Genomic DNA, 24,531 nt, shown 5'->3' with positions numbered 1-24,531 from the left:
GACACGCGGCAATGAGGTGCCTTCAAAGCCATATGGCTGCAGGTGACTCAAGCAAGCAAAGTCACAAACTGCAGGGGAAATTAACCTCTGGATCACTAGCCAGTTTCACCTGACAGGAAATTCCTTAACAGCCCCCAAAATGATAAGCTAGAGCAAAATGATAAGCTAAACATGAGCAAAACCTATCCACTGAATCTTTCCAAGGGATTTTTTTCTGGGACACAAATCTGTACTGCAAAACATCAGGTCACTAGTTGTGGTAGTGCCTGATACCCCAGAGTCATCTTCAGCTTTTTAGTAACACTGTTTTCCTTTTCAAGAGCACAGTCCTTTGCATGTTTAGACAGAAAAAAGTCCTACAACTCCCAGCATTCCCCAGCCAGCATGGACTTTTGTAGGATGTCTTTCTGTCTAAACATGCAGAGGATTGCACCTTAAATGAACGTGTTGGTGCCTTGATGAGTCAAGGATTAGGTATTTTGGATGTTCCACATGTTACTAAGCAATCTTAGACCAAAAGGGGTGACAACTGCTGCTGTCCTATAAAACAAAGTTGTGCCAGCAAACAGGACAAAAGCAAGGTGCTTGTTCACCCTCCTCCAAATCTAGAATGCTACTTTTGTTTGCAGAAGTTTTTGCATGTGACCATTGAAGTATAGTTACAGACTTAACAACAGAGTTTAATCTGTCTTTGCTGATTCAAACTCATTAAAAAACCACAACTGACCTGATTTTCTGTACTCAGCTGGGTTAGCCTTGAGGGCAATCCTTGTGAATTATGAAAGGCACTAAACTGTTTCTGTGTTCCCCTTTGCAATAGCTGTTGGCTCCTGACTTTGTTGGATACTTCCCCCTAATTTCTGGGAAGTGCCATTTACAAAGGCAATCAGAATTGTGCGGTGGTCTAGAACAGAGTCTGAGGGGAGTCCTTAAGTAGAGGGGACAGTCCTGGGTCACCAACAGTGCAATCCTGTGCCTGTCTACTTAGAAGTAGGTCCCAATATATTCAGTGGGGTTTATTCTCAGGTAAGTATGTATAGGATTGCAGCCTAAGAGATACATCAGATTGGTTCTTTTGTCATATAACTAAATCAACCTTGGGACCAGCAGGCTGGCAAGACATGTTATCAAAATTGGCAGTCCTCCACCAGCAGTTGACACAAGGGCACACAGCTCTAAACTATTCTCCCATGTATCCTGGCTATGGGACAGGGCTGTCTCCAGATAATAGCTTGTTTCTTTCTCTCTCTCTCTCTCTCTCCCTCTCTCTCTCTCTCTCTCTCTCTCACACACACACACACACGTTTTGGGGGTGATTGCAAGTTTCTAACTGGCTTCTGCAAACTTGTTGTTGTTGTTGTTGTTGTTTTCTGTTTCTTTCTCCCCACTCCCCCTCCTCTTTACTTTAAACCAAACCAAAACGATACATGACTCTATTAAAATGGCACCCTATGTTAAATTGGGTCACCATGACAGCCGGAGAACCTGCTTCTGGCCAGCAAATGCAAAGGAGCGGCGGTGAAGTTGGCAGATTTTGGCTTGGCGATTGAGGTGCAAGGAGACCAGCAGGCCTGGTTTGGTGAGTGCTGGATGGAATCCTTCCCCCTACCCCTTTCCCAGCTTACTTTGCTGACCCAATAATCATTCAAACACATGTGTTGGCAATTTTTCTTTCTCCCCAGGCTTTGCAGGCACTCCTGGCTATCTTTCTCCTGAAGTTCTACGCAAAGAAGCTTATGGCAAACCTGTGGATATCTGGGCATGTGGTAAGATTAAGTTGCCTGAATCCAGCGCTTGGCTCTTCCAGAAAAAAGTAGAATCATGGAGTTGCAGTGGGGATGTCTAATTTAACCCACTACTCAGCACCAGGACCATCCAGTGGCAGATGTCCCTACATAATCCAGAAGTCAGCATGTCACAATCAAAGATCTGATGCACTAGAGAAGACCAAGTAGTTCTAAACAAGCAATTTATGTATACATACTTTTATTGATTTATATTCTGCGTTATTCACAGAACTTTCAGGATGGCCCAAAGTGAAAAGCATAATGAACAACACAAAACTAAAACCAACAAAAGTGTAAAAACAGGAGGTTGGATCCAGACTTAATCATACTTAGAGTATACCCATTGAAATGACTGAGACCCATTCAGTGGGTCTACTGTACGCATGACAAAGTTTGGATCCAACCCAGCAGTATGGGATCCACTTCTTAATTTTTTACCTTATATGTGTAGAGTAGATGCACTGCTGGTGTTATCCAGTTCTGTATAGCGACCCACTGGTTGAAGACCAATGCTCTGAATGACTCAAGAATCTCAACTGCTTTATCTCAGATTTGAAGTTCTCCCACAGCCTGTGTTCCACATATCAAAGGGGGCTGGGGGTAGTGAAGGTGACATTTGCAAAACAATCTCACCATGTACTTGATAGCGGGGGCAGATGTAGTAAAAGCACAAAATCGGTATTATCTTCTTGCATGAAATGTGAAAATATAGCACAACATTTAGACACTCGGCCTAACTAAACATGACATGCAAATGACTGTAACAACAAAATCCTCCCCCCCACCGCCCTTCTCACTTTTTTAAGAGAGAAAAGCTGTTTGGGGAAAGGTTGATTTGGAGTGGAGAATTGGCAAGGAGGAGGTTCTTTACATTTTCCCCTCCTGCCATTCCTCTGTTCCCGATGACGTGTTTAGAACCCCACAGAGGTAGGATTAGGAAGAACAGCTTGGGGAGGCAATTTGTAGCAGCCCCATGGTGGGCATTCAGCCACGTGGGGAGCTGTAGTATATGTTTACATGATGAGAAGAATTGTACCGTGCCCCTTCTCCTTTGCATTTCTGATGGCTGTGTCGATGTGTGGTAAAATTCTCCTCACCATGTGGGCAAATGGTACCGATGAGAGGCTTCTTACCTGGTGTAGTGTGCCCGTGACAGAAAGTTACAGCTTGATAAACAACCATCTTTTCACCCACAGCCAAGGCTTGATGAGCCACAGCTCAGCCAAGGATTTCTGAGGTGGGGGTGGAGTTCTAAAGAAGGGGCACAGAAGCTCATGCCAAATCTAGCCCATCCTGGTCTCGGGGGTTCCCCAGAAGTCCATGCCCCCTTTCCTCTGACCACCGATTGTTCGGTGGTTTTCTAGCTTTTTTGCAGCCCCCCCCCCCATTCTGAAAGGCTGAAATGCCTCTCCTAAGGCTCAGTCACTGGCAGGAAGAGCTTTAAGCTACAATAGGCTGGGAGTTTGCCCCTATTCCTTTTGCCTTCTGCCCCGCCCACCACTGGAACGCAACCCCAAAGAAGTTCTGTGAACTGGAATTTGGCTGTCAGGGCGAAGGAGGTTTAACACCCCTGCTCTAGAGGATGAATACGTTCAGGAGAAAAAGGAAGAGGGCAGGCAGAGACAGATCTCTTAGGGGAAATCACCGCAAAGGCTGTATGAACTGTAGCGGGCTGCTAAGGGAGAATAAGAAAAGGCCTTTGTGTGGCTTCTTCCCAACTCTTAGGGAGTGCCCAGCACCAAGTGTCTATTATTGTGCAGTGCTGGCACTAGTTTTAATCTGGGGAACAACCAAATAATTCTCGTATGCCTTACCCTTATGCCCCTTGGAAGTACTAAGCCAGTGAACATTATATCATGTCAGGTTACTCGATTGTAGCCCGGTGTTGGTCTATTCTGGCTGGCGGCCACTCTCCAGCATTTCAGACAAAGCCCTGTCTGGAGATGCCTGGGATTGAACCTGGGACCTTTTGCATGCAAAGCATGTGTTTTACCCCTGAACTTCAGTCAGTGAAGATCAACAGAGTCAATTGGCAGCCCACACCAAACTGAGAGCCACCCTTTTCCCATCAGCCACACAGGCTTCTTTGCAAGATGATCATTAGTATGGGAAGAACCTTTGTTCAAGTACATATTTCCAGCAGTCCCTTACCCCGAGCCTCCAAGTCTGGATGGTTAAGAGTATGCAACACAGAGGCTAGGTCCACTTGGTTCTAAATTTGCTGTTGTTTCATTCTTTCCCCTAGGTGTTATTCTTTACATCTTACTGGTTGGGTATCCTCCTTTCTGGGATGAGGATCAGCACAAGCTGTACCAACAGATTAAGGCTGGAGCGTACGATGTGAGTAGTGGTATATTACATTTGCTGTCTCTTTGGTTCTCATTACGTTGTCAGCACAACGTCCCTCATAGCATAAAAGTCAAACTGTGCTTATAGCATTCGGCTGAGGGGGAAGCAAAAGAGGAGAGCTACATGGCAGGTTTCACATACCCTTTGGTGGCACAGCTATTTTCTAATGCAGCCTTCCCCAACCTGGTGTCCTCTAGATTTGGCAAACTACCTGTCCCATCATCCCCAGGCAACATGGCCATGCCATGCTGGTGGGGAATGATTGCAGTTGTGGTCCGACACATCTGGAGGGCACCAGCTTGGGGAAGGCTGTTCTAATGGAAGCTAGGATAAATTCTGTTTGCTGCTTATGGGTATGTGTCTGAAGCTCACTGGGCTGATAGCCTAATTGTATGTATGTATGTATTTATTTTTACCCCACTCTTAAGCTGAAAAGGCTCCAGGAGAGGGTGGCATCCGCTCAATAAAAACAAAAGAGTCCCTGCCCACAGGTTCAAAATCTAAAAGATATGACACATATGGAAAAAGGGATGGAGAGGGAAGAGGGGGTGAGGGAAGCAAATATGCGCCAGCTCTTAAAGTTAGATAGTAGTTCTCATAATGACCACCTTGAATGGAACCATTCAGAGAGTGGAGGAGGAGCCACATTCAACTGGTGCTCTCTCAGCAGAGTCGATGAAGGAGCACTGTCTCCCCTTCCTCCCTCTGCTGCAGCTTGAGGGGAACCTTTCAGATCATGGACTTTTCTATGGAGAAAATGCACATCCATCCCTACTGCAGACAGGGCCAATGACGAAGCCAAATATAGGTGAGCTTTTGGTTCCAAGTGTGGTAAGGGACATGCTCAGTCTCACAAAGCATGAGCTGCCAAATTCTGCCCTTACCCAATGAAGTTGTTTGAAATATGCCTACTGCATATGAAACCACCCCTTCACCTAACACGCTCTCCAGGAGGATGACATCTCGCTTCACATTTTCCCAAAGGCGATAGATGGCCAAACCCAGCTCAAGGATGCATCTATCATTTTTTAAGTTACAGCGGGCATATGCTTTTGTGTCAGTTTTGACATGTCTTCACACCCAAGTTCAGAAAAGCAATGTGGTCAAAGGCTTTGAGTCTCAGAACCACTTCTTTCCTGCCTGCAAACTTTTAGGCCTGGTCTACACTTGCTATGAAATGAGATTAGTAGAATGCTGAGATGGTCATGTACCTACTTACCATGTGCCTACTGCGGATTAGGTACATGAACAAGTCTTGTGCTTGCATATTCCTTCCTTCTCCCTCTGTCTCCCTTGTGCCCTCTGATTCTTTCTTTCATGGCAAACCATAGTTTGCTGTTACTCTGAACTGACAAACTGGTTTATGAGAGTCTTCCATGCCAGCAGTACAAGCCAGAATCGAACCCCTGATTTGCAGTGCTGGTTTGGAGGGATTGTTCAAACCACAGTTAGTTGCTTCAGGAGTAACAGCAAACTGTTATTTGTGCAAGCACTGGAGTATGGGGGCACTAAGGTGTGGAAGTTGGGGTGAAGGGAGCACACAAGCACAACGCTTGTTCATGTAAATATGAACTGATCTTATACGACTTTTCTTATTTTAGGTGAACAAATGTTTTCATTGTGTGAGCATCTTTTGAGTGAACACCTCACTTCAGACTATGACATCTCCAAGCAATATGGCAGCATGATGAAGCTTCCTTGTGTGGCCATGCTATGCTGAAAAGCAGAGAGATCTGTTAGATAATTAGATTAAATTCTCCATTATCTCTCTTTCAGAAAATCTCTTCTCACTCTGCTGTTTAGAGCCCTTTTTATATGTTGTGGCCTAGGTTGCTGCCTTCCATTAGTCCTGTTTCCATGGAGCTCTTAAGAAGCAAAAAGAGACTGACAGTTGGCCTATCTTACATGCCCAAGGCCCCTTTTAGGGCATAACTGTGCATTACTTAGGCAAACACATATTTAGTAAGTTAATTTGAGGAGGGGGGAAGCATCTTTGGGGAAGAAAGAAAGGAAACCATCTTTCCATGGAACATTTCGAGAATTCCCTGAGAAAATGCTTTGAGAGGCTCATTTGGCCTTTGTATTTAAATAACACTTTTAAGGAGGGAGACAGTGTAATTTTTAATTAATACAGCGATTCTCAATCTTCTGGACATCCCCTTTTGCTTTTCTCAGGACATAAAAGGTACACATATACCTTTGTTTCTGCTAATTTTTCAAGGCACACTTCACTCTTCTCGTAATGGCACGCTGGTGCGACCCACCACAATTTGAGAGCTGCTGCATTAATTTAAAACAAACAAAAACACCCTCCATTTCCTTCCATTTGCCTCACCCATCAAAACATCGGGAGGTTAAAAAGAAGTTAACAGACACAAGCCTTTTCAAAGGTGCTAGGGCTTAAAACACATAGGAAGCTTCTTTATACCAGATCAGACCGTTTGTCCATCAATCCCAATATTGTCTACGCTGACTGGCAGTGGCTCTCCAGCAGAGGTCTTCCCCATCACATGCTACCTGACCTTTTCAACTGGAGATGCTAGGGATCAAACCTGGGTTCCTCAGCATGTATAACGTGTGCTGTACGGCTGAGCTTTGGTCCCTCCCAAGATCTCCAGTTAGGGCTTATTAATCTAGCTAAAGGCTGAGTAACTTCCAGGGATCAGGGGCTGCACTGACCCCAGTGGAGCAACCCCCCTCCCCATGATTTTCCTTAAAAACAAGGTTTGTGCTCCCTGCACACCTTGTTTGAAAACAAAATTGCTGCTTCCCCGCCCCCCCGTGCCGCCAAATTTCAGCAGTAAGTGGAGCTGCAAAAAGGTAAGGACGGGACACGTGTGGGCCACATGTTGCCCACGCCTGATCTAGCTTGACAAATTTGCCTCTTCATCTGCACTCCAGCCTGAAAGATATCACTTCTGCAACAGACATTGGGCTTTTAATGTGGTGCAATAAGCCCCTCCACTCCTAGCGATACCAAATAGGAAGATCCCACAATTTTATCAATAACCTGAAGAAGGAAAGCCATAGTTTTGTTAACTCACCACCTTCTGCAACTCCTACACATACACACGCGCGCGCGCGCGCACCTTGCTCTACATTTATAGTGGCTAGGTTTGTTTATTATTTATTATTACATTTTCAAGCCACACAATAACCAGTGTTATTGGACTGGTACACAAATTAAAAACATAAACTACAAGATAACAATAGAGTACTGACAATAAAACGGTCAGATAAAAGCACGACAAAGCCAACAGCTGCACATCATAATACCAAATATAAAACCAGCAGGAACAGTTCATAACAGAAATAGTTCAATATACTAAAAGTACTAGGAGCAGTTCCTAAAATGTCTGCAAAAATAACGAGATCATTCTGTAAAATATGCTGGCAAGTGTTGTGCAACTCACCATCCTGGCTCCCTTGCAGACACGGAGCAGGGCAATATCCCAGGAGCATGGCTGAGATCCTGGCCTTGGAGTGGCTCATTCTTCACACACATGAAAACCCAGAGAAGCTCGTGAGCATTTGAACCTTCTCCCCCAACAACCTCCTCGTGAGCTTTGCTCTGCAGATTTCCCCAGGGTGCAGGTTTTGCGGGTTATCTGACTGCTCCCCATAGCTTTGTGGGATTTGGCAGCCTCTCCTCTTCTTTCTCTCCTTTTCCCTTTCCCATGCCAATTCCTTTGCTGGCACTTCCTCCTGTCCTCTCTGTGTGCTGGACCTCTTTTGTTTTACTTTTTGTTTTTTTTTGCACACATTGATCTGGCTATGTTGGCAATGACAGGATGACTGCAGTCCCAGGAACTGGTGTGGGGTTTGTTTTAGGTACCATAATGCTTCAGCTCCTGCTGCTTCTATGGAATATGGTAGGAGCACGACTCCATCTATTCTGCAGATTCCCCTTTGCTAGCTGCAAGATCATTCAAGCTGTTCTTTGAAACAGATTTCAAATTCTTAGGCTCCTACCTGTAAGGAAAACTTTGATAGTGTGCTCTGAGTTTCACCGAGACAGGAATGCCCCAAAGGAAGAGTTCAGAATTGCGTTCACTGAAATCAATGGCTTTGCTAATTTTAAAGCCCCAGTGATAGCAGTTGAACTTTTGTTCTCTCTTTGATGTAATGTGATGATGGCTGTTAGCACAACCTGGTTTCAAAAAGGGCTGGGCAAATGCTTAACTGAAACATTTAGAACACTCATCCCATTCTTCAGAGTCTTTAAAACCTAAGCCATGTATGCAGTTGAAGATACCGTTTCAGATACCTACCACACAACCTATGGCACAGTTCATATGTAATGACAAGCCAGGGTTCTGGGGGAACCTCCATAGCTCGTTTACTGTTACATATAAACCGGGAACTCTGGCTTGTCTCTCCCCCAACAAGCCAGAGCTCCCGGTTCACATGTAACAATAAACCAGGAGGTCTGTGGTTTGTTTAGCTGCTCCCATTTGCAGCTGAAACTGAGCCAGGGTCATGCAAAGTGTCGCCACTTTTTGCTGCAGCACAGGGTTGACAAATATGTGGTGAAGGCATAGCTGGTAGCTGGACTGCTGGCAGCGAACAACAAGAGATTGAAAATGCATGTGGCACATACATACACGGGAATTAGTTATCTCTGTAACTTATTTACTAATGACAAATATGTGGACAGCAGCAGTCTGAAATCTAGCATCTGCTCAGAGAAGTCATCTGGGGAAACCTGATGTGGTTAAAGTGGCACAGCATAACTTTTCCACATGTGTGTGCTTACATGGTTGCTTCAACAAGGCACCTGATGATTGCCATCAGTTACAACCAGTACTGAGAAAAGGTGCAATTCCTCATGTATGGATGTAATGCAACTTTCATTGATCTGCTGGTACAAGCTTCTTTAGGGTCATCCTGGATGTGACACACACAGAAGCCTCTCCTGACTTTTTTTATTTAACTTGACCTGCAAAATAACCTTTTCCATTTGATCTGTTTTCTGTATCAAAATACTGCCCTCCATGGTTTTTTTCCCCATGGGGGAAAAGGAATGTAGACCTGGTACCTTTTCCCCTATAGGATGTCCCAGGGGAAACGGTTAAGCACTCCTACTCCAGTGCCTCTTCTCTGATCAGACTCAGTGCCCCCCTCCCCTACACACACACACACACACACACAGTTATACAGTAAAATAAAAACAAAGAGTCAGGAGACACTTCACATGTCTCCTGCAGCACATGTCGTTTGGCCCTTATGAGGAACTGAGGTAGCACAACAGCAGTGCATTTTTAAAATGTGTGTTCTTAAGATTTTTGTTTGCTTTCTAAAACTTATGTTCTGCTTTCTCAAGAAGGTGGTAACCAAAAGTTTAAAATAATACATAATAAAATGGCTAAACGAGAGTAATCAGCTGCAAAATGATATTGCTACAGTTGATAGATTTCACTTGCCTCAGAGCACACAGAGCCTCCATTACATGAGTGTATATTGTTTAATTTGTGATACGGCAATTATAAGAGCAATCTGGCTGGATGGGGGAATCTGGGCAACCTTGGAACTGTCCCTGATGCATTTGGCTGCTCTAGGGTTTTAAAGGAAATGCTGACCTGTTGGATGGAAGCATCCCTCATCCTTTAATACTGACGTGTCCTCCAAAGTAACTTTCCTATAACATCTTCTTATCCTCAGTTTCCTTCTCCTGAGTGGGACACAGTCACTCCTGAAGCAAAAAATCTAATAAACCAGATGTTAACTATCAACCCAGCAAAGAGAATCACAGCTCACGAAGCTCTAAAACATCCATGGGTCTGTGTAAGTGTCGCTGCTGCTTCTATCTTGTTGGTGCACAACATTTACCTGCTCGCACAGGGTGGGAATAGTTAAGAGGCTCTCAAGTTCCCTTATTTTACTTTCGTTGGAGATCACAATTACTTCTATACTTTTTAAGACTCTATGCCAGGCATTAGCAAAAGGATGATCATCCCCATAACTGTGTGTAATCTGGGATGCTTTGATAGACATCCTGCGTTGTCTATAGCAGGGGTGTTGAACCTCTTTCAGTCCAAGGTCCTAATTCAGTTTCGGAAAAGCTCTCAGGGGCCACATTCCAATGGTAGGTGTGGTCAAAACACAAAAGGGGTAGAGCCAAAACACTAATATTTTAGCTTAAAGCTCTTACTGCCACTTTTTAAGCCTTGGGAAAGGCGATTCAGCCTTTACAGTGGGGGAAAACTACGCAAAAGCCAGGAAACCACCAAACAATTGGCAGTCAGGAGGAAAGGGTGGGGTCCTGTGGGGACCCAGATTTGGCTCACAGGCCTGAGGTTCAACATCCCTGATCTGTAGGAAACTTTCATGGGGTCATCATTCTGTTCTGGCCAGAGGTTTTGCATTGGATCTCATCTGTAAACCTGCATGTCAGCTTTGCTATTGGTTTACTAAGCTTTGAATATTGGCTGTAAGAGCTACAAATAACAATGAGACTGTCCTGCTTCGAGCAGTGCAAGGACAGAGCATCTAGGAATTAGCAAGGGTCAGTACCAGAAGCACAGTCTGAAGGCAATCCAAAAGTCCAGACACAAGGTCTGTACTAGAAGGAAGGTCTGAAGACAATCCAAACACAGTGAAGAGCTAGGCAGTCAGGGGATATGCAAGTCTGAAAGCTAGCACACAAACAGCGTTCTAGCATTCTGTACCTAGCACTGAAGGCTTCTAAGCCTGAGCCTTCAGAGCCCACTCAGAGCACAGCTACAATGCCACCTTGTCTACTTGTAAGCAGAGCCTTGCTCATGAGTATACCTTTACTCATGTGGAGTCCTTATTCCTCAGGCGGGCCCTTCTGTATATGGTGGCTGGCCGAGCCTGCACCTTTAGATGCCTGTGCTCCCTAGGCCTAGGTGGCCATTTAGCTATCCTCCTCTGATTCAGAGAGGGGACTGTTCCTTGAAGTGAAGGTTTGACTGCTGTCTCCCCTAAGGGCCTAGGATCCCCCTGATCTGCTTCAAGGTTCCTCAAGACAGGCTGCTGCTCTGTGATGTTTGGCTCAGGGCATTCTCCAAAGAGGAATTCCTCCAGAGGGGGCATGATAAGAAGCACAGCATCCAGATCCCTGATAGAAGTAATAGTCTGGCTTTCAGACAGGATTGCCATTTGTCCAGCAGATCCAGTGTGCAACACAGTTATGTTCTGTGGTACTGCACAGGCTGACATTAATTCCATGCAGAAAACATACAAAAGCAATGTGGGTGTCCATGCAAAATTTGTGAGGTGGGGTGTCTAGTTCATATCTCCAGGTTCTTTCTCCCCACTTTTCTTATGCTTCCCTTCATGTATTCATTTTTGATGCCATGTCAAAAGCTCCAGACTTTGCTCACATTATCCCCTTACTTTATTTTTTTTACAGCAACGTTCAACAGTGGCCTCCATGATGCACAGACAGGAGACTGTAGAGTGTCTGAAAAAGTTCAATGCCAGAAGGAAGCTCAAGGTAAGAGATGGGCTGTTTTAGGAACTGTGGGAAAGACATGAGTGTAGAAATGCTTCCAGTGCTGAATCCCTTTCAGAAGACTTGTAGCTCAGGTGGTTTTGCCCTTGTGATTCTGTCTCTCTATCTGCAGTTCTGCTCTCTTCCATGCCAAGCAAGTCACCTTCTCCTCCCTGAATGATTCTTTTGCTCATAATCATTGTTACCTTTTTTCTATCACTAAGTCACCCCTTGAAGGTTCTGATCTACTTTCCTTCTGTGTTCACTGTCGATGATAATCTTGCTGTCTTCTTCGAAGGGAAGGCAGACACAAACTAGTCTGAATTGCAATCAACCTCTCCCTAGTCCCTTTCCTCTGTTCTCTTCTATCCTCTGTTCCATATTCTGTTCCATTTTTCCATCGTCTTTCCTTCTTCCTATATTTCCAACCTTCTTGATCATGTTATTTGTAACCACACCCTTCACTTGTGGTCCTCCCAATTCCCTTCAATCTGGATTTTGCTTCTTATACTCCACCGAAGCTGCTTTTAGATTTCCATTGACCCTTCGTGACTCATTAAGTCCCCCTCTCCCAACCCTTTCCTTGTCTGCTGCCTTCAGCACTGTTAATTGTTCTGTCCTTTTCAACTCCTTCTCTGGTTTCTGTGACACATTGTGTCTGCAATGCCACCTCTGCCTCTTGGGTCGCTCTTCTTAAGGTCTCCCAATCTATATTTCCACCACTGGTATGCCCAATTTTTCTAGTTGTGTATGTATGTGTCTCTCTGTCTCTGAGACATTTCCTCCTTGATGTCTGCCCACCTTCTCCAACAGATAATAGTGACACAATCCAAGCCCTCCTCTCTTCCTGTTCAACATTTCCTAAAATTCACTTATTACCTTTCAGCATCAACCGCTAAAGCTCAGGCCTGCTGCAACCTTTCCTTGATGGTCTTCCCTCCTCTTTTTTAAATTATATTTTATTGCCTTTTTCCCTTTATGTGAGCCACTTCTGGGGCCCTTTTTAGGGCCAAAAGGCAGCATATAAATAATGTGGTGTGTGTGTAATGTTTAAAAAAGTTTCCTTCAACTATAATAATGACAATCTTTTCCTTAAGGTCCACTTGATAGATTGCAAAATAATTCCTGGGCACTTCTGGTTAGATTAGAACAGGGCAGGGAATCATTTTTTCTATCAAGGGCCATTGTACCACAGAAAAATTGAGGGCCACCCATAAGTATTAATTAAAACTTGTATTATAGGTTCTTAATTGTATTGTTAATAACATAAATAAATAAAGCTATTGTAATGCCTAGGAAGATAAACCTGGGGTATTGCCAGAAGCACTGGCTACTCACGTTGGGGTCCACTGACCAACAGGAACAGTAGTGTAACTCTTGGTGGAAAGGGAGGCAGGTGAAGGTGCACACATGTTCCTTGTAATAGGGAATATTTCAGTCAGATCTGGAAAGGTGGGTGGGGGACGGTTGGACGCCGCTGCTGGAAGATGCTCTGAACGATGCTCCAGCAGCAGTGCCAAACTGACCACTCTCCTCATTGGCCTTTCCCTGGAGTGAGAAGGAGCTCTCTGGAAATGCCTATGAGCTGGTGACATTAAGTGTGTGTGTGAGGGGTGTATCTGTCCCCTGAACTGGAGATTCCTCATCCCTGGTTTAGGAAATAACATGCGTGTGACTATTGCAGAAGTGTATCTTTCCCCTGCCAACCGCTACTTCCCAGAGTGTGTATATGTCGTGAACCCATGTGAGCAGCTGTCACACACGATAACAGGTGGGTTTCATGAAATTCTGTAGCGTGTGCAGCAGCCCTCAGTCTCTGCATTGGCTCCTTGTTGCTTTTCACAACAAACTGAAGGCCCTCACCACTGTTTTTGCCAAAAGGACATAGGTGAGGATTGATTTCCGCTTCCCTTTCTTTTTCATGACCTGAAATTAAAAATATTACCCTGGGGAGTGGCAGAGCGGAGTTAAGCATAGAGGTTTTGAGATCTGGTTCTTCTCTAAAATTAACCTGTTCCTTGTAATTATGTGCTAATGACCTAATAAGGTAATATCTGACTATTACAAGTTATTTAACCTATATCCTATAGCACTATGTTAGAAAAACAGTCAGCGTGACAATGGACGGCTGTATGACACAAGCATTTATCTTCAGTATCTCCAGGCCATATAGTAACTGAACTATTTGACAAGGTGTCTCTAATGTTTCAAGGATGAACAAGTTAAGGACAAGTAAGGAGGGGACAGAATCACTCCATTCTTGTCCTGCAGCATTGTTCTTCCTTTTTGAAAAATTAGTCATTTTATGGGAGGATATTAAGGTTAATTAACAATATGCTTTACAAATCTCCATTAAGAGTACAGTGCTAAGGGATTGATACCCCATAGACAGAGGGCTACCATGTCGCAACCCTCCATCTGTCCTATGCTCTGCCAGTCAGAGTAAGAGGAGTGGCAGAGGCTTTTACAGCCTCCTATTCGTCCGTTTTCCTAATTATAGCTAGATGGGCCTGTGATCCCGTCCAGCTCTCTCACTCACCCGGACGCAGAGCCAGGAGATGGAGAGCCTCATGGATCTTCCAGATCCACATCTCTCCATCTCTTCCTCTCCCTACCCACTGGAACACCCCCTTTCTACCCTCTCTGACCTCTTTCAAGAATGCTGTTCTATCCTCAAAAGAGAAGCCGCCATACACTGTGCTTTCTGCGGTGGCTGGAAGGAGTGGGGGTGTGGAGGTGTGATGACTTAGCTTCCTGAGGTCGTAGCTATGTCTACAGCCTCAGGAGGGGAAATCTGCTATGGTCTATGGGACACTATCCTATCCTGTGGTTCTTAGGAAATTCTCTCAGGGCTCATAAGATTGTTCTGTAAATCAACAATTCTCACAAGCACTTGCAGATAAATGTTGTATTCAGTTACCTGAACTTCCTGAGAAGATGGCAGTCAACAGAATCTTAACCATTTTTTGTATGTCCTGTCTGGTATTGGCCACTGTCAGAGACAGAATCCTTCGCTAGATGGATCAGACCAGGGAGGAACATGATAGTGTAATGTTTAAGTTGTTGGACTGGACCAGAGAGATCTGGAGTTTTCTTTCATCCCTTTTTCCTATGAAATTCACTGGGTGACCTCAGGGCAGGCACACACTCTATCTAACCTGCTTCAGAGGCTTGTTGTGAGGATAAAATGAGGTAGCCCCTGGGCTCCTTGGACGATGGGAAAATATAACTGAGAATTTGATTTTATTTTCAAATTAACCACGCCACCAACCCGAACTGAGGTCCCAACTGTAGTCTGAAATAGTATCTCTTTGTAGAATGTGGGTGCACCACACTTTATGTTCTAAGTTCCACATGGCTGTTGTCTTTATCACGTGGTAGGGGAACAGCGGTTATGTTTTCAGATACTAGGGAATTTAAAAATGCAAATAGGATGCACACTGACACACCAGCATGACAGTTTTAACTTCAGAATGATCCTCAGGCATCAGAAAGTCCTCCAGTACAGCCTTTTGCACTGAAGCAGGATTCCTAGCCAAACCCTTCTAATAGATTGAATGATACCCTTAACCAGCCTATCATAGGCCATTTTAGAAATGGGGATATAGGACATAGAAGAGAATCCTAGATTGCCCATCCTAGATTTACATAAGCATACTAAATTCTCTTGCCCTCTTTTTCTCAAGGATCTTCTGTTTTACTTAAAAATCTGTGAAAATCCCCTGTGAAAATCTTTTTTTAAAAAAATACTCTCTTTATTTTCTCTTTTAGGGTGCAATTCTTACCACTATGTTGGCAACAAGAAACTTTTCAGGTGAGAGCTTTGCTTTGCTTAATGAAGAGAAAAGAAAAATATTCACACCTCAGTAGTTCCCATTCCCCCTTTAATTAAAAGAAACACACAACACCTTCTAACTGAGGCAACCTTAAAGCTGGGGCCTCACAAACACAACCACTGTCCAAGCTGCTGCACTAATATAGATTTTGTTAATTAACCTCAGTGTGACATCTGTTCTCTTTCTCTTCTTATCCTGTTGCTCCCTGGCATGGCAGTATTGTGATGTGGAAAGTTATATATTGGAACCAGGAGTAGAACACAAACTAATTTATTTTCGCTGACAGGATGTCAAGTCCGTCTCTGCACATAAAACCAATAAGAGCGAAAACTGAGTGTGCCCTGGAATGCCCTCCTACAGGCTTTCTTTCAAGAAATCTGACTGGCTTCCTGTTGACCTTTGTTCTCTCCCCCCCCCCCACCTTCTCCCTTCCTTTTGCTGCCTTGCTGAAGCCTTAACAACACAACCAGTCAAAACAGATTGAGTCAATGCCGTATACTGAGAAGCCCTAATCTTGCAGAAATGTAGGCTCACCAAGAGGTTTCTTTCTCTCCCCCCCCCCCCAATCCCCAGTATGTTTTACTCAGAGTTGCCATTTAGGAAGAAAGGCAATCCTCATCTCCATCTTCCAGACTATATGTTATTATATTCTTCAGGAGCACGCATATCTCTGAGTTATACAACTTGACTGCAATTTAATCTTGAATATAATCAAGAGCCTTTTAGGCCTTGCTGAGAATCTTGCCCCTCATCCCACCCCTTTGAAATCTTTTTGCCTTCTCCCTTGAGGTTTGAAATGGCACTCTTACATAGGAACACAGGAAGCTGCCTTATACTGAGTCAGACCGTTTGGTTCATCTAGCCCAGTACTGTCAACACTGACTGGCAGCAGCTCTTCAGAGATTCAGACAGGATTCTTTCCTAGCCCTAACGGGAGATACCAGGAATTGAACCTGGGACCTTCTGGATGGAAAGCATGTGCTCTGAGCTCCACCCCCAACCTCCATTGAACTACAGGCCCTCCCCATTCCTGCTACTCCAATACTTCCTCAGTTTCATCAGGGCATCTTTTTTTTTCTTTTTCTTTTTAAAATGTAGGTAATATAATATTAGATTGGACACTTCAAAGGCACAAGTGTTGGCTTGTGGTATATTAACTCTTCTGGTTGGTTTTGCCTTCGAATGCAGAAGTACAGTGTGTCTGCCCCCCACCATCCTATTTCCTGTTTTGGTTCATTACCATCATTGGATCAATCACAGAGGCATTTACCTTCTAAAAGAGCAAAGTGTTCTCATCGCAGGGGACACGAGCAGCTGTCCCTGGCTAGAGAAGTGAACAAAAGTGTCTGCATTTTGAAAGAGAACAGAGGGTGTAAGATGGCTGAGTAGATTCCTCAAGCAAGGATCCACCCACTCACACTGTGTCTCCCTCCTCACTCTCCTGCAGGGCTTCCTTTCCCATCACTGTTCATGGACCTAATCAAGACCCCATGAATTTACAGCAAACAACAATAACACAATCCATATTACACAACTAGAAAACCCAAATTCTAGAAGCGGGGGGGGGGGGGACACCTACCAAGACTATGTAAAAATAGATTATGCTAACACCGACAATGGAAGTGTGGTTTGACTCATTCAGAACCCAGAATTTGCACCACCTTTTTATGGAATTTGGAATTCCTAAGCAGAAATTGGGTGTTGATGGACAAAGTGTCTGGGAAGCAGTGACATTTTGAAGATAATGAGGAAGAGAAGGGAAGATGTCCAAAGGGTGTTCAAAGAGGAGTGATGGTTAGCAAAAAATAATTCACAGACTTTTAGTTCTCTTTCTAGCCTGTTGCTAGCTATGAGGATCGACCAAATCTCCTGGAATTTAGCTGTGGAACACACTGGATTCTAATGCCTGCCTGATCCTCCCAGCTGGAAGACAGGTGATGGGTACAATGCACCTGTCTTCTGCTATCAACTTCTCCCCTCCCCCCCCGAGTAATTCTATGACAACTGCCAAATTTCACAAAGCTTTCTGCAGTCGCATAATTACAGAGTGAACAGTGTCTCTAACTAGTTCTGTGGCCTCCAAACTTGGCATTTATGTTTCCGTTGCTAAGCAATTCCTCAGTCAAGAGCTTCATAGAATCATAATGAAGGAAAACTCGGAGACAATGTAGAAAGCTAATAGATTATGTTATCATGATGCGTTAACGCTCCCAAGAAGCTCCAGGAACCAACAGCAGAAGTGGTGCATGCTTCAGATACTTCTTGCACCACGTGATGATTTATGATTCTCTAGCAATCTCACACCCAGCAGTAAGAATTCTTCTTTAATGTTCCACACACCTTACCCTTCCTGTTACGTTTGATAGTTTAGTTCTGATGACATCACCACCCTTCTGTGCCTCACCTTGGGTTAAACGTATCCTCTAGAGGCTACAGAACTCTTGATCCTGTGGCTGGCATACATTGTCCCCCAGCCTAGTACTGCATAGGGTGGCATTTCTAGAGCAGAGAAAGAAGATGTTTAGGAATAATCCTTGATCAGATGGAAAAGATCCATGGATTGTGTAAAAGTGAATGCACGTTTGCTACCAATAGTCACGTCTCTTCACCTCAACTTTAACTCTAATCTTTTTCTGCTTCCTTTGTCTCCTTTCTTTCCCCTTCTTACTGTCCCTCTCTCTTTCTCTCTCTGTTCTTCTCTAACTCTTTCCCCATCCCTTTCCCTATCTGCTGTCCTTTTTTTCTTTGTTTCCCAACCTGGTGCTAACAGTGGGCAGACAGACCACCGCTCCCGCCACAATGTCTGCAGCAGCAGCCTCCGGTGCCACCATTGGGTTGGTGGAGCAAGGTAGATGTGTCCAGAAGAGACCCTCCTCACTTCCCCTTTCTCACTTTGAAATCTGAGCGCATGACGTGTCATTCACCATAAGCACTTCATCTCACTGTGTTTTAAGAGTCCAGGGCTACCCTTTTTACAACCAATAGCAAATATAGTCAGGGCATACTTCTGAAGAAGGGTATCTGCCACTGGTGGCAATTCTAGCTCATTCTATCAAGTTATGGTTGGAAACAGTGCCATGAAAAGGCTATAGGAAGATGATCAGTAAGGGTTCCATGAAATTCAGATCAGCTGTTGCTAAAATGGTGCCATAATCTCAGTTCAGTGTTAAGTAGAGCAAATATTCCAGGCCGTTAATGGAAGAGGAGATGCATGATTTTTAGGTGGTAATGGTGCAGAGATAGCTCTCAGTTTTCCTATAGGCATTTCATGGCTGGCGTTATTATGGCACATCTTCGAAATATATTACCCCCATATATGTTATCAAAGGCCACAAGCAACTATTTGGGGTTTTTTTTTTTTAGCACCAACAATAAGCTGAATTGCTGAACAGGGAAGCAACGTAGAAAGATGATCGTCTTAAGGGAGGAAGAGGGTAGTTGCATCCAACTCCCACTCAATTTTTTCCCCAGCACACTTCACTCCTGCCCATAATCAGGTGTGGACTACGAGGTGCTGCTATTTTTCTTTCAAGTGGTGCTCCTGTCAGAAAATACTGAGTCACTCATCATTGCAGAGGCTCTTAAGCACTGCTTAGATTACGAGGAGAAAGGTGGTGGTGGTGGTGGACTTAATTAAATCCACTAGCCCCACCCCTGTGTTCTTTCCTCCCCATTTTAGCCAAATCATCTCCTCCCCCCCGCCCCCGGCACATAGCATTCTAAAACAGTAGCTAAGAGGGCCATCTGATATGGTAGCCCCTTTTAAAAACCAGTAGCACTAGCTTTAGGTAAGAAGGGGTATCTTGTGCATGCATGGTTTGGACTAGGTGGCACCACTCTGTTGAGGAGAGGCTTATCACATCCCAAATGCCGTATGCGAGAGAGTTGCATGCACTTCTTATCTGACAACCACCTCTCCCATCAAGAAATGAGAGGTCAGTCCAGAAGGCTCTGTGATGAGACAGAGGCTTACAGACCAAGCTCTCATGTCCTGATATGAGAGGCAACTGCCAGGCTGAAAGCAGTCTCACACTGTTTTGCTCCTGGTCAGTGCTAATTCCTGAATGGCTCAGAAGCTTCATCTTTCACTGTTCAGTTGCTGAGTGAAATTGCTTGGGGAGTTGTGCCAGGCAATCCACAAGCTGCATCAGAGAGAATTGTATACGGAGTCTTACCTAGCTTGCAAGTATCAAGAACTGAGAGGTTGCCCTGGAGGCCTTTGCAGCAAGGCAGAGGTTTCCGAGGTGACTTCTCATTTCTGATGGTTTGGCTGCCTGCCAGTTCATCGGTGCAGGAGTGGGAGGTGACTGCCATAGCTAAGTTGCTTGGGAGGATTTGGGTGGGGAAAGGATGATGTCATGACTGCGATGGAGACACCAGCCCCTGAGCAGTTTGGTTTGGGAAGAAATCAGCCCCATAAGCTAAAATAGTTGGTAATGGTTAAAAACAACAGCAACAACACATCTGGACATGTAAATACTCACAGCATAGTTATTTTCTCTTCCAGCAGTGAAAGAACTATACTGAAGTTATTTGACTGCCAGCAATGAATCACCACTAATGGCATTTAGTCCCATTGGTCACGGCAACACTTTTGGGTTTGTGGATTCTTTCACAAACAGAGGCAAACTGCCTTCAGTACTTTTAAAGGGCTTTCAGAATATAGTGTACTTTGCTATCTGGCCATTCACAGTGATTGGGTGCATCTACATTCATAATGCAAGTAGGAACAGCGTGTTTCTTTAAAACATTTCTCCTTAAGTCATTATTTGTTTTGCCAGTACTTGGTGTATACTAGGAGTTAGGGAAGAACTTAGGGTCTATTAGAATGGCTGCTCACTTGAACTTAGGTTGTAGATGTAATTCTTTTACTAACAGTAATATGCACTTGTGTTTGTGAGCTGAGACATACAGGCACATGCTCCTATGCACAACTACAGATTCGGTCTCTGTTTCATGGTTTGGCTTTCTCTGGACTTCAGTTTGTGCTTCAATAAGATTAAAAGAGACATAGCTTTCCCTATCGAGATCAGGCATGATTTCACTGAGGGTATTGTGCCCTGCTCAGCAGATAAAAGGGAGGCTTTATCAGCAACCTGACAGATCAGGCTTATTTCTTATTTTATTAGCATGAAGAAGGTGCAGACTAGTCATTTTCTCTCTCATGTAGGTTTGTGCTATCCTGCTGTCCCCTAAAATTAATACGTTTTCGTGTCTGCAATAAGATAAATTGTGCTTGGGGAGTGTGTTTCCAATATCTTCTCTATCCAAGAAAGGAGACTTGTGACCTTGTTATGCCTTTTCTAAGACAATAATCCTGACCTCACTGAGATCTGTGGGGAAATTCTTATTGCCTTAAATATGTTTAATGATGATTGGGCTTGTTCATATAATCAGTTACATGATTATAACATTGACTGTATCTAGCCCCCTTTGGCAGCTCAGCCATAGACCCATTACCTGGCCTTGGAAACATTAATGTACAGTAGCTGCCCATGTGCCAAATGGTAATAATAGCAAGCTGTAAGTGGGTGGATGAAACAAAGGTGGTAAAATTAAACATGCTACATACTTGCTTATTGCTCATAAGTAGTGAGAGAAATACATCTGAAGAGTAGATGCAGCTCAGGTTGCAGGGAAGCCACCAAAGTTTACTGGCCACAGAGCAAGGGTAATGCTGCAAGAACGTGTCCCCTCCATATCCGATCAACATGGACAATTCTTGGGGCATGCAGACAAGGGACCCTTTGATGCTTTTTTCATGCCAAGGTTCCTCTTCAGTGAATGTTGGCTTTTTGCTTGTGTTAGCTGTTGCCCTGTCTGCACCCCAGCTTTGCCTGCAGATTGAATGTGGTCAATGGTGCATGGATTTTGTGTAACCCAGGTGCATGCTTCAGGGGCTTGTCCATTCAGATTTCTTTGTGGAAGGTGGACGAGGGCTTCTGCTTCTGTCTGTGCTGATGTTGGCACTGCATGTGGGAAAAGTGATCTGCATGGCAGCAGTGGTGTGACCAGTCTGAGCTAATCCAGCCAGTGTTAATGCCACAATGAAAACACTAATCAGGATTTCAATGTGAACAAAAAGAACTGAAGAAACAAATGAGCAATTATAGCAGTGCATTGTATATCCCTCTGGTTCAAAACGTCAACTACTCAGAGCAACTGATCCCACTTCAACATGTCTTGTAATTACTGTAATGACTGTACATTTGAAAGCTGCACCAGAATTCTGGGTAATATATTTTGCCCATGGAAACTCATGTAATAATCAAGAAGGGATGAATTGGCAGGTAAAAGGTTAAAAGAGCTAAATTTGTCCAACTTGGCTTTAAAGGGAAAAGCAGTTGATATAGATGTAAAAGAGTATAGAAAACAAAATAAAAATATAAGTTATCAGGAACAGGTTCCAAATGAAGGGAAGGCTCCATATTACTCTAGTAATACTAACAGAATTCTGGCCTGTTGTTGCCTAGAAATAGCCCTGTTCTAACTCTTCATGCACATTTTCTCTGTATAGCCTTTTATGCAACCTTCTGGTAAACCTTGATTTAATTTGGGAACTGGTGAGCCACAGGGCACTCAGTTTGTCATTTACTAGTGTCAAGACTACTTATCTGACTCAGGCTGCAGTCTAGGGTACGTACTTCACTGGGAGTAAGTCCCACTGAATTTCATAGGGCTTATTTTGAGAAGGCATGTCTGGGATTGCTGTCTCAATGTAGTTAGCTCTTGTATTAAGATGAAATGGGTTGGAATGCAGGTGAAGGATGTGCATAGTTCAGTGATAGCAAAAGTTTTGCAAATGTGAGAACACAAGAAGAGCTGTGCTGTATCAGAACAAAGCCCTATGGAGTCTAGCATTCTGTTCCCACAGTGACTAACAGGATGCCTATAGGAAGCTCAAAAACAAGACATGAGGACAATAGCAACCTCCTACTCATGTTCCCCAGCAACGGGTATGGAAAGGCATACTGCCTCTGGTACCAGAGGTAATATGAAACCATCATGACTAGTAGCCAAGTCCCAAATTCCAGATAAAAGAATCTGAGGAAGAAGGAAAAGAAAAATCTCCCAAGATAACTCTAAGACAATTTGGTCCCAGGTGTATTAGTCTGAAGGCCCACGATGCTGCAGCCTTGCTGAACCTAAGCAGGTGTGGGGCTGATCAGTGTCCAGAGGGCAGGCTGCTGAGGAAGCACATGAACGCCACCTTGGCTTCCATGGTGGAGTATCTATCTGTCTGTCTATCTGTCTGTCTGCCGAGAATCTTCACAATAATATAAATAATATAACTCATTTACAAATAGCAGGGAAATAAATGTACGCATACAGCTTGCACGCTATATGAGATACACTGTGGCTATGTAGAGTACATCCATTAATCTGTAACCTGTGCCGTGATCCTCAATGCCATGTTATTCCAGTCCTATCTCTCTAATTTAACACCTTATGCTAAGAGTTAAAATAAAATAAAAATACTGCCGAAGATGGCTGGTGGCAAATCGTTTTTAATAGTCATTATTATTTACTAGATTTATATACCACTGAACATACTTTGAAATACCTCTAAGTGGTTCACAAGAAAATCAAAATACCTGATAATATAAATTAAAATAGAAATGTCTAAACTATTTATATAAGACATTAATAGAAACATTGAAATCAATTAAAACCAATACAACACCATAATTACAAACAAACTGACTGGGCAGCACATTCAGTCGGGGAAGGCCGGGGTAAAGATACAGGCCATTAATTGGAGCCTAAGATATGATACAGTTGGTGCCTCATAAATACCAGGGGGAAGATCATTCCATAAATTGGACACCACCACAGAGAAGGCCTGCTTCCTGGTTGCTGCAAGATGGCAGTCTGCAGATCTTGGTACAACCAGCAAAGCATCTTTTGATAATCTTAATGCTTGCACAGCTCTGTATTGAGGAAGGTGATGTGCCAGGTAACCTGGTCCCAAGCTGTTCAGGGCTTTATATGCTAGTAGCAGGACCTTGTACTTGGCTTGGTAGCTAATAGGTAGCCAGTGCAGTTGGTTCAATACTGGTGTAATATGTGCACGGCCAGGCACTCCACTCCGCACCCTGGCTGCTGCATTCTGCACCAGTTGAAGGTGATATAATACAGGCTTATGGTGTGTCTAGTCAAACAAGTTTTGTACTAGAAAAACCTGTAAAGTGTGAGAACAGGGATGATAGTAGGATGGGTGTACACACCACGGACCACAATGTCTCTTTCAGATCATCTTTGATTCTTTGTAAAGAACTCTGAAAAGAGTCTCCTGTTAGCATAAGGTTTGGACATGCAGCTCACCTTCATTTGTCAGAACGTGCACATCTGCGTGGACTACAAATTCAAGCACCCTGATTCTACAAGTGCATGTAGCTTGTATACATGGCGTGATTTCTGCCACTCTGATTACTCTGCCCTTGGCAGCAGGGACATGTCTGTTCTACTCCTGATTCCATCTGTCAGTTGCAATCTATTATAGAAGGCTACTGCCAAAGACTAGGCACTGCCTAGCTACCTTTGTAGTGGATGAAATGCCTTTAGGATGTCAGGCAGGTGAACGGGCCCTGTTCCTGCATCTTTCCCCACCTGTGCAATGCAAGATCTCTGTGCAGCGATCCTGTGCCACATGTGGTTAGGATGGATGTTGCTAGTGCCAAGCCCTGCTACTGTGTTGGCATAATCCCCAGCACAACAGGCTATGACATGGCACAGTGTCTGCAGTTGCTGTAGCCTATTCTAAACTTGCTAGGGCAACTGCTGATAGGACCAGGGTGCTGAAGTAATAATTTATCTTTTTCAATTGGAACAAAGAGGTTTCTGTCCAGATTTTCCAAGTAGACTCTACAGTTTTGATTATCCTTGGTTGAACAAAAATATGCAGGTTTTCTGCTCCCCCCTTTTTTTGGTGTCTTGTGAAAAACCATTCATAGCTTTTCACTCGCAGAAAAGCTCAGAAGAGATGGAAGAACGCAGCGATGTTCTGCTCAGTTTCATTAGAAATTAATGAACCACAAACTACATTTTTATTATAGGGGTGTTTTTTTTGCATATTGAAGGCATTGCTGTAGGTAGGACCACT

At 44.0% G+C, this 24,531-nt stretch overlaps 1 protein-coding gene across 4 annotated transcripts in view; it reads left to right on the top strand.

Annotated features, from left to right (window-relative positions):
• Nucleotides 1-24,531, top strand: part of CAMK2B (calcium/calmodulin dependent protein kinase II beta) — a 231,134-nt gene that overhangs the window by 155,769 nt on the left and 50,834 nt on the right. For 3 of the 4 annotated variants that reach the window (XM_084803857.1, XM_084803856.1, XM_084803855.1), the window contains exons 7-12: nt 1,477-1,579; nt 1,683-1,766; nt 4,033-4,127; nt 9,798-9,920; nt 11,512-11,595; nt 15,364-15,406. In XM_084803857.1, the coding sequence (XP_084659983.1) occupies nt 1,477-1,579; nt 1,683-1,766; nt 4,033-4,127; nt 9,798-9,920; nt 11,512-11,595; nt 15,364-15,406 (532 nt within the window). Of the gene's footprint in view, nt 1-1,476; nt 1,580-1,682; nt 1,767-4,032; nt 4,128-9,797; nt 9,921-11,511; nt 11,596-15,363; nt 15,407-18,198; nt 18,277-24,531 lie in introns of all 4 variants that reach the window. The other variant, XM_084803858.1, reaches the window with a different exon arrangement.

This window comes from Heloderma suspectum, chromosome 6, assembly GCF_057233095.1.
Source record: "Heloderma suspectum isolate Gila_16-S chromosome 6, 16-S_ref, whole genome shotgun sequence".
Classification (NCBI taxonomy): domain Eukaryota; kingdom Metazoa; phylum Chordata; class Lepidosauria; order Squamata; family Helodermatidae; genus Heloderma; species Heloderma suspectum.
This window is presented reverse-complemented; position numbering and strand designations above follow the sequence as displayed.